General features: G+C 34.4%; 2 protein-coding genes across 2 annotated transcripts in view; one reads left to right on the top strand and one right to left on the bottom strand.

Moving 5' to 3' along the window:
• The window catches only part of LOC140747454 (ATP-binding cassette sub-family C member 4), a 60,110-nt gene extending 56,945 nt beyond the window's left edge, over positions 1-3,165 (bottom strand). Inside the window, exon 1 of the mRNA XM_073079914.1 lies at positions 2,717-3,165. Coding sequence (XP_072936015.1) covers positions 2,717-2,940 — 224 coding nt within the window. The 5' untranslated portion in view covers positions 2,941-3,165. The remainder of the gene's footprint in view (positions 1-2,716) is intronic.
• A 4,606-nt stretch (positions 3,166-7,771) lies between these two features.
• LOC140747463 (uncharacterized) lies at positions 7,772-10,863 on the top strand. The gene is made up of 2 exons (XM_073079929.1): positions 7,772-9,652; positions 9,941-10,863. The coding sequence occupies exon 1, from the start codon at positions 8,079-8,081 to the stop codon at positions 9,033-9,035; it is 957 nt and encodes a 318-aa protein (XP_072936030.1). The 5' UTR covers positions 7,772-8,078; the 3' UTR covers positions 9,036-9,652; positions 9,941-10,863.
• The last annotated feature ends 2,054 nt before the right edge of the window (positions 10,864-12,917 follow it).

Below are 12,917 nucleotides of genomic sequence, written 5' to 3' on the forward strand. Positions count from 1 at the left end.
CTGTTGTTCGACAATGTTTTTGGTGATATTTCTACGATGAGTTACAAACTCTATATAGTTTTCGGTTTCGACACATCAATAAGTGATCTCAAATTTTAGGTACTTCAGAAAATCTTTCAGAAAATACAACATGTATGATATTATATAATAATATGAATATTTTTACAAATATTTGACTATACTACAATGCATCTATAATTTTAAATATTTGCAACTATTCTAGGTAGGTACATTAATATTATGTTAAACATTAATTGCTTGACTTAAGGATAAAATGTTAATAAAAGCTGTAGTTAAAATTCATGAAACTACGATAAAAAGTGTCAAATCAAGAGAGTAATTATTCTTTTTTACGTTGTTAAAGTATATAAGTATGATAACATTTTATTTATGACAGAATATAAAAGTATTGAGTCGACCTACAACGACGAGATAGCATTTTTTTTTTTTTTTTATAATATAGGAGTAGCAGACGAGCATGCAGTCCACCTGATGGTAAGTGTGAATTCAGTGATTTTATCAATTCTTATACAATACCTTCTGTGGCTATTGGTGGATACACATGAGGCGACTATCTTAGGCGTGAGGAATGGCAAAACATATGTGATCGGCTTTAGGTAGACGCTGTTATATATGGAGTTGGTTATATGTCCACGAGCGGTTGTACCTATCCATTCACCACCAGGGGTCTACTACCATCTCTTAAAACAATATTATTTTAATCATACATTGAAATTTCGTACTACGACCTCGTTAAAGTACTCGTAAATTTATTTCTATAATATTACAATAAGCAATTTTGTATGATGTCTGACGAAATTACTCGTTCTTTTTACGCAGGAAATTTAAATTTTTAAGCAGAATATGACTATTTCTGTTGGTTGCAATGTCTCGTTTCCTCTTGGATAAGGAATAGACAAATTACTCATACTTTACATCACTCGGCAGGAACAAAAAAAATACTATCTTAAGGAGGTCGTGGTAAGAAACAAAATAATATTGATGCAATATTGAGATAAAACTTTCCTGAACAATGATGGTTTTTAAAAGACGGTGATAGGCTCCCAGACTGCACGCTTGTTTTCCATTTAAGTATTGAAAAAAATGAAATAACCTTCACATTGAATTGATGAATGAGTAAAATTTGTATACTAGCGATACTCACTGTATACTACTAGTTACTATTTTAAGTTGCAAATATTTAGCGTAAATATGACTTATCACCAGCAAATATGCAGTATAAAAACATGTGAGTGACAGGCCATGGTCAATTTTTTCAAACATCAACGTTCTACTGCGAGTATGAAATACCAATGTTGGTCTCAGATATGGTCGAGAACTTGGTCTCTGTATTATATTTTAAAGAAGATAAATGCATTTAATGATTTACGTTGTTTATATCATAAAAATGTAAAAGAAGGAAAAATACTATTTTTTATTATTATAAAGCATAGATAAAATAAAGATGGATCACATTTATTCGTAGTTTTAATGGATCACGTGGACGGGTTTTATTGTCGTTGCAAACTTAACATTTTACAAATATTTTAAGTACTTACTTAACGCAAATAAATGAATACTTAAAAATGATAGGAAAATAGTGTAACTCATTGCATATTAAAAAAAAAACAAGGAATTATTCATACTTCCATCGAATTAAAAGTATTATCAAACAACGAAAGGTAAAATTAGAAAATTAAGAAAGCTTTTCTTAATTTGACTTGGACTAAGGTCACATAGGAAGCTATAAGTTTGCATTGATATTATCTAAATCGACGTCCACAAATATTAATCATGAGCAATGATTTTATGTCTTTTATTTTTATTCCCCAGCAAGCAGTTCTTTGATCCCGCACATTTTGATCATTGAAAAATTGCGCGAGAACCAAAAATATATGGTAAATATGGTACATGTGGTAAAACGAAAGCGATGTTACCTCTGGAGTCTAATAAATCTACGATAAGCCCATACAGATAGATAGACCAAAAGACATTAAAAAAATAAGTTTTTTCCCATTTTAATTGACAAGTAAGCGTCTGGGGATAATCATTTATTTAAACGTACCTATTTGAATTCAAATTATTTAGCGTTAATTATAAGAAATTTATAAGTAAGTAGTAAGTTTCCAAAAATACATTCAGTTTTCTAAAGTATAGTGTAGTAGTAGAAAACCTTCAGAATTACATCTGTTTCAAATGAAATCAACTGTGTATATAATTTTACGCAATATGGAGAATTAATGGTAACGAGCATAAACGAAAATAATTTACATTTAAATATTTCTGTTTAACTAAAATGTGTACACTTTATATAAAATATTACAAAAATACGTATTGCTAAATGTTTGAACACATATTATTGTAGATAACAATATTGTACATAAAGTATGTTTAATACTTAAAATAAATATGTTGAGATAAAATTGTTAGTTAAGAAAATTGTGAAGATTAAAAAATATATGAACAGTTTATTTCTTACGTAAAATAATAGAATTAGAAAATTATAAAATCCGGATATTTGTAGTCGGATTTTCTTTTGTTTATTTTTTCTGCTTGATCTCTTACGCTTTAGTTTATATGCGACAGATGTTAAATGCAATACGAGAACTAATTAATTATAATTTTCATTTTTTTGTATGAAACAATCGATTTGTGTTCTTTAATAAAATTGTGTTAATAATAAAATTGTAGGCAGAAATATTCCATAAAAACTTACACTTCCAGTCGGTCACCCAGTTTGTCGGAGAGATGGTTGTCTTTAGGCCTGGTCAGGTCGGAGTCGTACAGGTCCCGCTTGTAGCCACGCCAAAAAGTGGGCATCATCCACATGAACCATGTCTTGGATATAAAATTGGCCCTCTTGTAGTTATTGGTTTTCTTTTCACGATTTTTCGGTGGAATTTTCATGGGGTCTCCAGGATTTTTGTTGCCACTGACCATTTTGATATTTTTGTGTAAAGAACAAGGTAAACTTAATTAAGCTTTATGTAAAAGTCCGCGTGCTTTTCTTTTGTTGCGTAAAAAATTAAAAAAGTGTATTGATCATTTTTGTATAAAGAGTGTAAGTCGCGGAGATGGCGCCGGGCCGGGATGCGCGTGCGCAAAGCGCCTTACAATTGACGACACGAACCGAATGCTAACCTCCTTCCACTGACTGCGCGCGCGCACAGTTCACGCTTATATGAACGGACGGCGCTTGAGCGGCGCCGATGTTGTTCGCCAATGACATTTCGTTTTCCTTACAGCCTCATTAACACTATTAACTTCATTGTAGAGCTTTTGGGGGTAAATGTGCGGCTGTATCTTTACCACTCTCGTTTTCTGCGTTCAAAAGGAATATCTATGATACGCCTGAAATTAATGCCACGATACTTTAATAAACTCTAAAATATTGAACTGTACCTAATAATAGTGTGTTGATAAGTACCTGTCTTATTCGACATTACGAGTACTTTTAGTTTCATGAAAATTCTATGTGCAAAAATTCCGCAAAAAGTTCTGCCTTGGCGACGCCCTTGTCTCTCTACTATTAACGTTTTGCAACTAGGTATTGGTGGCATAGATGCACTCTATGGTAATTTATTATTCTGACGATCAATCTGTTGGTATTGATAGAACTCTCCTTATTTCATATAATAATAGATTAAAATTAGACTTCCACACAAGCTACAAGCATGATACTGCTAATGAGTTTTTCTTTGGGATCAGCGCCCGACGACCACTGGTCAACTAATTTAGTTTAGCTCCTTATCTGTTACAGTTTAACATATCTAAACCCATCCTTTTTTGACATGAGAAAAACCTTCAAAAGGCCTTGAATCTACAGGGACTTGTTAACTTGTCCATAGTAAATATTATAATTATTTTTGTAACGTACATTATTGATTATTATTTTACAATCCGTTTTTCTTTAACCAATACAAGTATCCTACCAATAGATGAGTTCCTACTTTCTACCCCAGAGGAGTCAGTTGGGAAGCCTCAGATAAATATGTTTTCCTTACCACACCCTTTAAACCATAGCATAGCAGCGCTAAACACTGCTGGTATAGGCAGAAATATATGGTTTATGCCGAAAATCCCCACCGACAAATCCCTACCAGTGGGGATTGTTATTTTTTTTTGCCAAAAATCCCCACTAATAAAAGTAACTCAGCTTAGTGGGGATTTTTGGTAAAAAAACTAACAATTCCCACCAGGTTTTATAGCTTCAAAATTAATAAAAAAATCGTTAATCGTTTAATTAGATATATGTGTGGCAGCTGTGCTGTCGGAGTCGAGCTACGGAGGGTCCTACACTCTGTGGTTCAAATTCGGTGCAGTTCGCCAAGTGAGTTGCGCTGCAATCTCATCTAACCAATAGTCCTCTTAATGTTTTGTCTTATCGTGTTCTCATGTTACCAATAGTCTTACATTCTCTTTCGTGTTATCGGGATCTACAATTATTGTTTATGTAAATAAAAACAAACCGCTCATTTTTCCTTATATTTGTTAATAATGATAACTTACAGATTAGTTTGGAGATAGCGTCTATTCATACAAACGCAGACGGTTGACATTAATTTTAGTTGACAAAACCGAGTTCAACTACTGCAAAGAGTATTGCTAAAACATATGCCATCAAAAACACTGCTTGTAAAAAAATCCAAGCCTCGCCATTCAGCTCTTCCACCGTAAAAAGTCGTAAGATCCATGGAATCCAAGTCGGCTGATTCATACAGACTCTACTTAAGAGACCTTCCGTCTTAAGGTATTATCTCACTATCTAACCTAACAACATCTCATGGGACCATATCAATATTAAAAATATTTTATGTTTCAAATAAATAGATTGGATTTGGCAATCGTACTAAACAAACTAATTTAATTTAATATACATCATATACTTGTGATATACATTGTTTTTTTATAATATAGAGGAAGCAGACTAAGCTGGAACGCCTCGGAAAAGTATATCTTCCTTACCGCACTCTTGAAACTAGAACATAGCAGCGCTTAAGACGCAAAAATTGATCTAGCGGTGGTGCTGCTAGAAGCGGTGATACCACAAACAGTTCACATTGTGTTTTAATCGCATCATATCGCAGCACATGAGTAACATTACTACGATTGCCAAGTCCAATCTATTTATTTGAAACATAAAATATTTTTAATATTGATATGGTCCCATGAGATGTTGTTAGGTTAGATAGTGAGATAATACCTTAAGACGTAAGGTCTCTTAAGTAGAGTCTGTATGAATCAGCCGACTTGGATTCCATGGATCTTACGACTTTTTACGGTGGAAGAGCTGAATGGCGAGGCTTGGATTTTTTTACAAGCAGTGTTTTTGATGGCATCTCATTCCTTTTTGTAGGTATGCCTACTTTTTTCCTTTCCGGAATCTTCTATTACTTGAATGTCAACAACAGATTTTTTTAAAGCCCCCTCACTGTCTTACGAGAACGAGCGTTCTTTTTTGTAGGCAATATTTGTAGTTATTGTAAGAATTATTATTTGAAGAGTATATTAATAAAACATATTTTCCGCTAGACCACGTTTTTATTAAGTTCTATTTTAATCTTGAGTCACCGAACAATATCATTTTATACACAACCAGTAATATAGATTACAATTGATATTAAAAAGGTTCTTACAATACGCCCCCTTTATCTATATTACCCACCTATAACAAAACTCTACAAAAATACTACCAAACATAACTGTTTCGTGGAACTGGCTAAATAGTTGAATCTCTAAACTCTGACACGGTAGACTACTGTTACTATCTGAGTTACCTTTTGTTTATTTCAAATCAACCTCCATTGAAGTTGACACGGACTTACAAACGGACATACCAAACGCTTGCAATAATTTTAAAATACATTGTTTTTGGTCTCAAATAATCACTCAGTCATCTATAAGCATGCTATCACGCGGAGGTCCTACAAGAATTCAAGTTTGATTTTATTTTAGCACAAATTACGATCAGGCCTACACTCAGGCCATTACAGGACCACACTCCGAAATTAAATCACATGTTAAAAAGTTGTAAAATTCAGTTTATTTCCTCTCTCTAACAGGATAACGCCTATTACTATCATTACTTATATCAACACATTCACGTTCCATTACTTCAGACTCGCTTACATCCGTCATAGCATTAGTCACATTACTTACTTCACTTGTATCTGTTACCGCAGGCAAACGTACACCTATATCACCTGTAACACCCGCATCAGTCATGCACTCTCTTCATTCATCATCACTTTCATTCGAACATGACAATAAATTAACTCGAAAAAGTTAATATTTTGACAACTGGAATTACTCCCGTTATCCTCAGGAAAAACATCGTCTAAAAACTTAACAACTCGACTGATTGTGATTTCACGTGTCTTCGTATTAAATAATCGATATCTTCTTATGAATATCCGACAAAAATCATTGGTTTTGACTTTGCATCCAATTTTCGTCTTTTCTGTTTGGTATAAGTGTATACGCCGCACATCCAAATAAGCATAAATGGGTAATATCTACTCGTTTCCCAGACCATTTTTGTAGTGGCACGCGGTCTTTCACTGCCTTCGTCGGACTCCGGTTTTTGATATAAATCACAGTATTTAACGCTCTTGCTCAAATTCGCTTCAATTTATAATAGACTTCTCGATTTTTCGATAATAGTTCTGTTAGCTCTCTCAACCATACCATTCTGTTTGGTGGTATATACTATATATCGCCTTCTGATGTAGAATTTCATTTGTTGACAAAAAATATCGTAAGCTCTATTACAAAACTTCGTTCCACCATCTGATCTCATACACTTGTTCGACTTGCTAGTTGCCTTTTCAACGCGAACTTTAAATTTTTTAAATTTCGTAAAGTCTCACTCTTATGTTTGAGAAAATTAACATGTGTCATTCGAGTATATTCGTCGATAAATAATAACATGTACCTTGAACCGTTGAATGAAGTAGCTTCCATGGAACCACATAAACCTGTATGTACGATCTCCAGTATATCGTTCGCTCACGTTCAGAGTTTTGGAAATGGTTTCTTACTAGTCGACATATCCGTCGTAAAGTTCACATCATCAAGACGAGTCACAATATTCTTTAAAATTCGCATATATTCCGGATTAGTACGGGCTAGTCTTCTATGCCAATATTTATTTGACATTGTCAAATTACATATCGGTGATTTGACAAATTGTTTAAATTTATGTATACCATGTACGTTGTGGCCAGTTGCGATGATATTATCTATAGAGTTACTAATAGTGCAACCGTTTTTCCGGAAATTAACAGTAAATGCTTTTTCAGTAAGTTTACTCACCAATAACGAAATCATACTTAAATTATTAGTCTGTATTTGTCTTCTGCATTCAACCTGTAGTTATTTTTAAAATTATTACTTGCAAAGTATATTAATAATACATACTCGTATTTTCAGCTAGACCATATTTTTCACCGAACAATATCGAAAAGTGCATTAGCGAAAAGTGCTGAAAGGGGTTACGAGGCCGATTTGGATAAAAACTATAACTGCATCATTAGTTTTTAAAATATCTTTTTCCTTAGCCGGGAATCGAACGAGTTCAGTTTTAAAAAAAATACACCCTCTATATTATTCCACTATATGATAGTGTCGCTTATAAGGATAAAATTCTGGGAGTAATGTTATGTGACAAATTAAAGTAAAAGGAAAATTTTGAAGAAAATACATATATTTTCATACCTTGGCATACTAATCCTTAAGGATTATTGTTGGTAATTGAGAACGCAACCTCATCTTAGGTTGGCATTAATAATTATGTATGTTTAGTTGGCAACATTTTTTTTTTCTTCCGCCCTGTCATTTGTAACTCTCGGTAGCAGACATTTTCTTTCACGAATAAAAGTATATTTTTTCCGTGTCTAAAACAGTTTTATTTTTATTAAACCACCAAAATATCAACATGGTAGCGGAGCGTGGTTTATAAAAGTACAAACGCAGTTTAGAACAAATAAAAATCCGACTGACGTATTGTGATTACTGCAGATTCAAACTCAGGCGGCGAGGTCATAATTTTGTGAAAAGTTATCAAGTTCTTTTATAAAATGGCCAATATAAGCCACAATCCATTTCACATCGATAGACTTGTCGGAAGAGACAATTACGTGACTTGGAAATTCGCCGTGGAAGCCTATTTCAAATTGGAAGATTTGTGGGACTGTATTGACGGAACCAATGTCGATAAGAAAAAGGAAACTAAGGCACATTCAAAACTCATACTATTGCTGGATCCAATAAATTATGTACATGTACAGAGCGCAACTACATGTAAAGGAGTCTGGGAGAGTTTACAACAAGCTTTTGACGACAGCGGGTTGTACAGGAAAGTAGCCTTACTGAGAGACCTAATTACAAGTACATTGGACAGTTCACGAGACGTAGATGACTATGTGACTAAGATTATGTCGACCGCGCACAAGCTCAGGAATATCCACTTCAGTATAGATGATGAATGGCTTGGAACGTTAATGCTGGCTGGCTTACCCGAAACGTATAAGCCAATGATCATGGGTTTGGAGAGCTCTGGAATGAAGATCAGTGCAGACTCAATAAAAACAAAACTTCTACAAGAAGTTCAGCGTTCAGAGAGTGCAGCATTCTTCATTAAAAGGCCTGTCATTCAAGTGAATCACAGTACAGCTAAGGTTCACAGAGGGCCCCGATGCTTCAATTGTAACAAGCATGGCCACATAGCCAAGAATTGTCGTGCTCCGAAGAAGAAAAATATAATAAAAGCCGAAGATAATAAAAGTTTTATTGCAGCTTTTTCAGCATCTTCACAGACAATGAATCCGGACCTTTGGTATGTGGACTCAGGTGCTTCCATGCACATGACTAATAGATGTGACTGGATGTATGATGTAACAAGCCCACCGATACCAACCATAACAGTTGCCAGTAAGACACCGCTACCTGTGGAAAGTATGGGAAAGGTTAATTTATTAATAAATGGTAGTGAACAAAATAGAATTCAGACGCATGGGACATCTGAACTTCTCTGATGTTAACAAGTTGCCAGAGTGTGCCGAGGGAGTTAAACCGTTGCCTGTTAATAAATGTAAGATCACATGCACTACCTGCCTGGAAGGTAAACAGAGCCGACAACCATTTAATAATATTGGATCGAGAGCATCACACCCACTGCAGCTTATCCACACAGATTTATGTGGACCGATGGAACAAGCATCACTGGGAGGTATGAAGTATTTTATTACTTTTATTGATGACTTCACCAAAAGAGTACATGTTTATTTGTTAAAAGACAAACTGAGTGTTCTTGCTGTATTCAAAGAATATAAATGCAAAGTAGAAAATGAGTTAGGTAAAACCATTAAAACTATTCGGTCAGACAACGGCAAGGAGTATTGCAATAAAGAATTTCAAAGTTTTTTAAGTAGATGTGGAATTGAACATCAAACAAGCACTCCATATACACCTCAGCAGAATGGGCTGGCTGAAAGGATGAACCGAACACTTGTAGAAAGAGCCAAATGTATGTTGTTTGATGCGCAGTTGTCCAAGCAATACTGGGGTGAGGCCTTGGCAACAGCGGCTTACATTATAAATAGATCTCCGACCAAATCTGTTGATGGCAAAACTCCTATTGAGATGTGGACAGGTAAGAAACCTAACTTATTTAATGTAAAAATTTTTGGATCTGAAGTTATGGTCCAAGTACCTAAAGAAAAACGCCAAAAATGGGACACTAAGTCTAGAAAACTTGTTTTCGTAGGATATTGTGAATCTAGTAAAGGATATCGGTTACTCGATCTGAACACCAATAAAGTCATTAAGAGTAGAGATGTAATATTCTTAGAAAATGTTCAAAAATTTGATAATAATGTGTATTTACCGTAATTACCTGAGAGTGATCCTATACAGATTTCCGAAGAATCCTGTAAACCAGAATTGGAAAACGACTCTGAGCATTCATCGAGTGAAGATTATTTGTCGGGTGACAATGATGATTCAACCTACATACCAGAAGAAACAATTGACTTGTCGACACCAGCACGTAATGTAAACTTACGTCCGCGTAGAGCTGTCCGGTATGCAGAGAAGGATGAACATGATGTGAGTTATTTTTGCCCTGCACTTAATTTGAGCGATCCTCAAACTCTAGATGAAGCTTTATCATCCTCACATGCCATACAATGGAAAAAGGCAATGCAGGAGGAATATGATTCCTTAATCAGTAACAGAACTTGGACACTGGTAGATTTGCCTCCCCACAAAAAGGCTTTGCCCTGTAAATGGGTGTTTAAGAGTAAAACCAATGAGAAGGGAGACATTGTTCGTTTCAAAGCTAGATTGGTGATTAAGGGTTGTGCTCAGAAGAAAGGAAACGATTATCATGAAGTTTATGCTCCAGTGGTAAGGTATACCTCAGTTCGATTCTTGCTTGCCCTAGCTACTAAGTATAATCTAGATATAATGCAGATGGATGCTGTTAGTGCATTTCTGCAGGGTGACATAGACACCGAGATATACATGTCACAACCAGAATGTTATGCTAAGAATACCCAAGTATGTCTTCTACATAAATCTATTTATGGACTCAAGCAAGCTAGCCGTCAGTGGAATTTGAAACTGAATAGTGTTTTAATTAAGATTGGTTTGAAAAGGTCAAGAATTGACCCATGTATTTATTTTTATGTGAATGAATCAATAATGTTTTTCATTGCAGTTTGGGTTGATGACTTGTTGATGTTTACAAATAGTAAGAAAACAGCAACAGATATTAAAGAAAAATTAAGAGAGGAACTCGGTATGAAAGATCTGGGTGAGTCTCATCAATGTATTGGTATTAAAATAAGTAGAAATCGCCAAGCAGGTATGATCATGATAGACCAGGAGAAGTATATTAACCTAGTATTGGAACGTTTTGGCATGTCTGAATGCAAACCAGTACGCACTCCAATAGAGGTGAATACTAAATTTGAGAAGAAACCTGAGAATGAAGATAGCAATTTTCCATATAGAGAAGCGGTGGGTTGTCTTTTATATCTGGCACAAGTCACAAGACCTGATATTATTTTTGCAGTGAATAAATTGAGTCAGTACTGTAATGGTCCGGGAATTCAACATTGGCTTGGAGTAAAACGAGTCCTGAGATATCTCCAAGGTACCAAGAGCCTAAAGTTATGTTATGTCAAGGAGGATAGTAAAGATATAACAGGGTACTGTGATGCAGACTGGGCGAGTGACCCTCTTGACCGAAGATCCTGCACTGGATACACCTTTATTTTTCAGAAAGGCTGCATATCCTGGAATTCCTGTAAACAGCAGACTGTGGCGCTCTCTACGGCAGAGGCCGAATATATGGCAATGGCGGCGGCGACACAGGAGGCCCTATGGCTTCAACAACTGCAAGCTGAACTCGAAGGCTTGTATAGTAGTAATAGTGTATTAAACATTTATAGTGATAATCAGAGTGCAATAAGACTAGCATCTACAGACTGTTATAAACCTAAAACTAAACATATAGATATAAGATTACACTTTATCAGAGAGAATATTGTTAATTGTAAAGTAATTTTTTTATTTGTAAACGGTTGTAACATGGTTGCAGATAATTTAACAAAAGGTGTAACATTTGAGAAACATATGTTTTGTATAAGTAAAATGGGTTTGCGTTCTGGAGGGAGTGTTGGTAATTGAGAACGCAACCTCATCTTAGGTTGGCATTAATAATTATGTATGTTTAGTTGGCAACATTTTTTTTTTCTTCCGCCCTGTCATTTGTAACTCTCGGTAGCAGACATTTTCTTTCACGAATAAAAGTATATTTTTTCCGTGTCTAAAACAGTTTTATTTTTATTAAACCACCAAAATATCAACAATTATACATATCATATGACTTATGTATAATTCTTTAGGACTATACATAAGTCATAAAATTGAAGAATTTGTTGGTTAATCAACTAATTCTTCGATGTTATGGCCATGACTTACGGCTTAGTATGAGAAAGTAATAGGTTGGCAACTAAGTTCCCGCCGAGGATTTATTTTTTAATAAAAATAGATAACTAATTAATTGGAAAATTCTTATTTTTCGTTGTTTACAACTTCGTAATAACGTTGAATATGATTTTCAATATCTCTTTGTTAAGTAATCACTCGGATTTGACTCGAAAAAGTCATTCTCGCAAATTGTCAACTTTACATCTGTATGTAAACTCCGCATACGCATAGCAAGTTACAAACGCATAGCAATTTACAAATCTAATATAATGGTCCTAAAAATAACCTTAACTAAGTCGAACATAAAAATATAAATTCTTGGAGAACAAAACGTCCGCTTTCGAATGATTTAAAACATAAAAAATTATGAAAAAATTTGAATTTTCTTAAAAATGAGGCTTTTCCTTTACTTTGTCATTTATCATTACTTTCAAGAATTTTATCCTTATAAGCAACACTATGAGGTAGTGGAATAATATAGAGGGTGTATTTTTTTTTTCAAATATTACGTAAGTTGAAAACATGATTTTTTGTTTGTGTAGATATTGGTTTGTCTTTAATGCTATTTGGTAGGTTTAGGTCTAAAACGGATAGGGCAAAAGGAATTGTGTAATTAGGGTAATCCGTTTAAAAGTTATTAAGGATTTTACATTGTGAACTTTGTAAAATTTTATAATTATGTATGCTTATTTTCATACAGACATTTATTTAAGCGCAACAAGGGCGAAATTTGCCTAAACATTTGTTTCCTTGGAAACAAACTTATTATTATTTTATAATACTGTGACAGTTGCTTTACCTCACGACAGTTATTGTATTTTGTGTATGTTACCGTTAGATTGCAGAATACGTTAGCATACACATTAACTAGTTAGTCTCAAGATTAGCTAGAAGATAATTATATGCAGATTAACTATGTA

The sequence above is a fragment of the Epargyreus clarus genome, unplaced genomic scaffold (assembly GCF_041222505.1).
Source record: "Epargyreus clarus isolate Ecla_fem2 unplaced genomic scaffold, WU_Ecla_fem_2.2 ptg000014l, whole genome shotgun sequence".
NCBI lineage: Eukaryota > Metazoa > Arthropoda > Insecta > Lepidoptera > Hesperiidae > Epargyreus > Epargyreus clarus.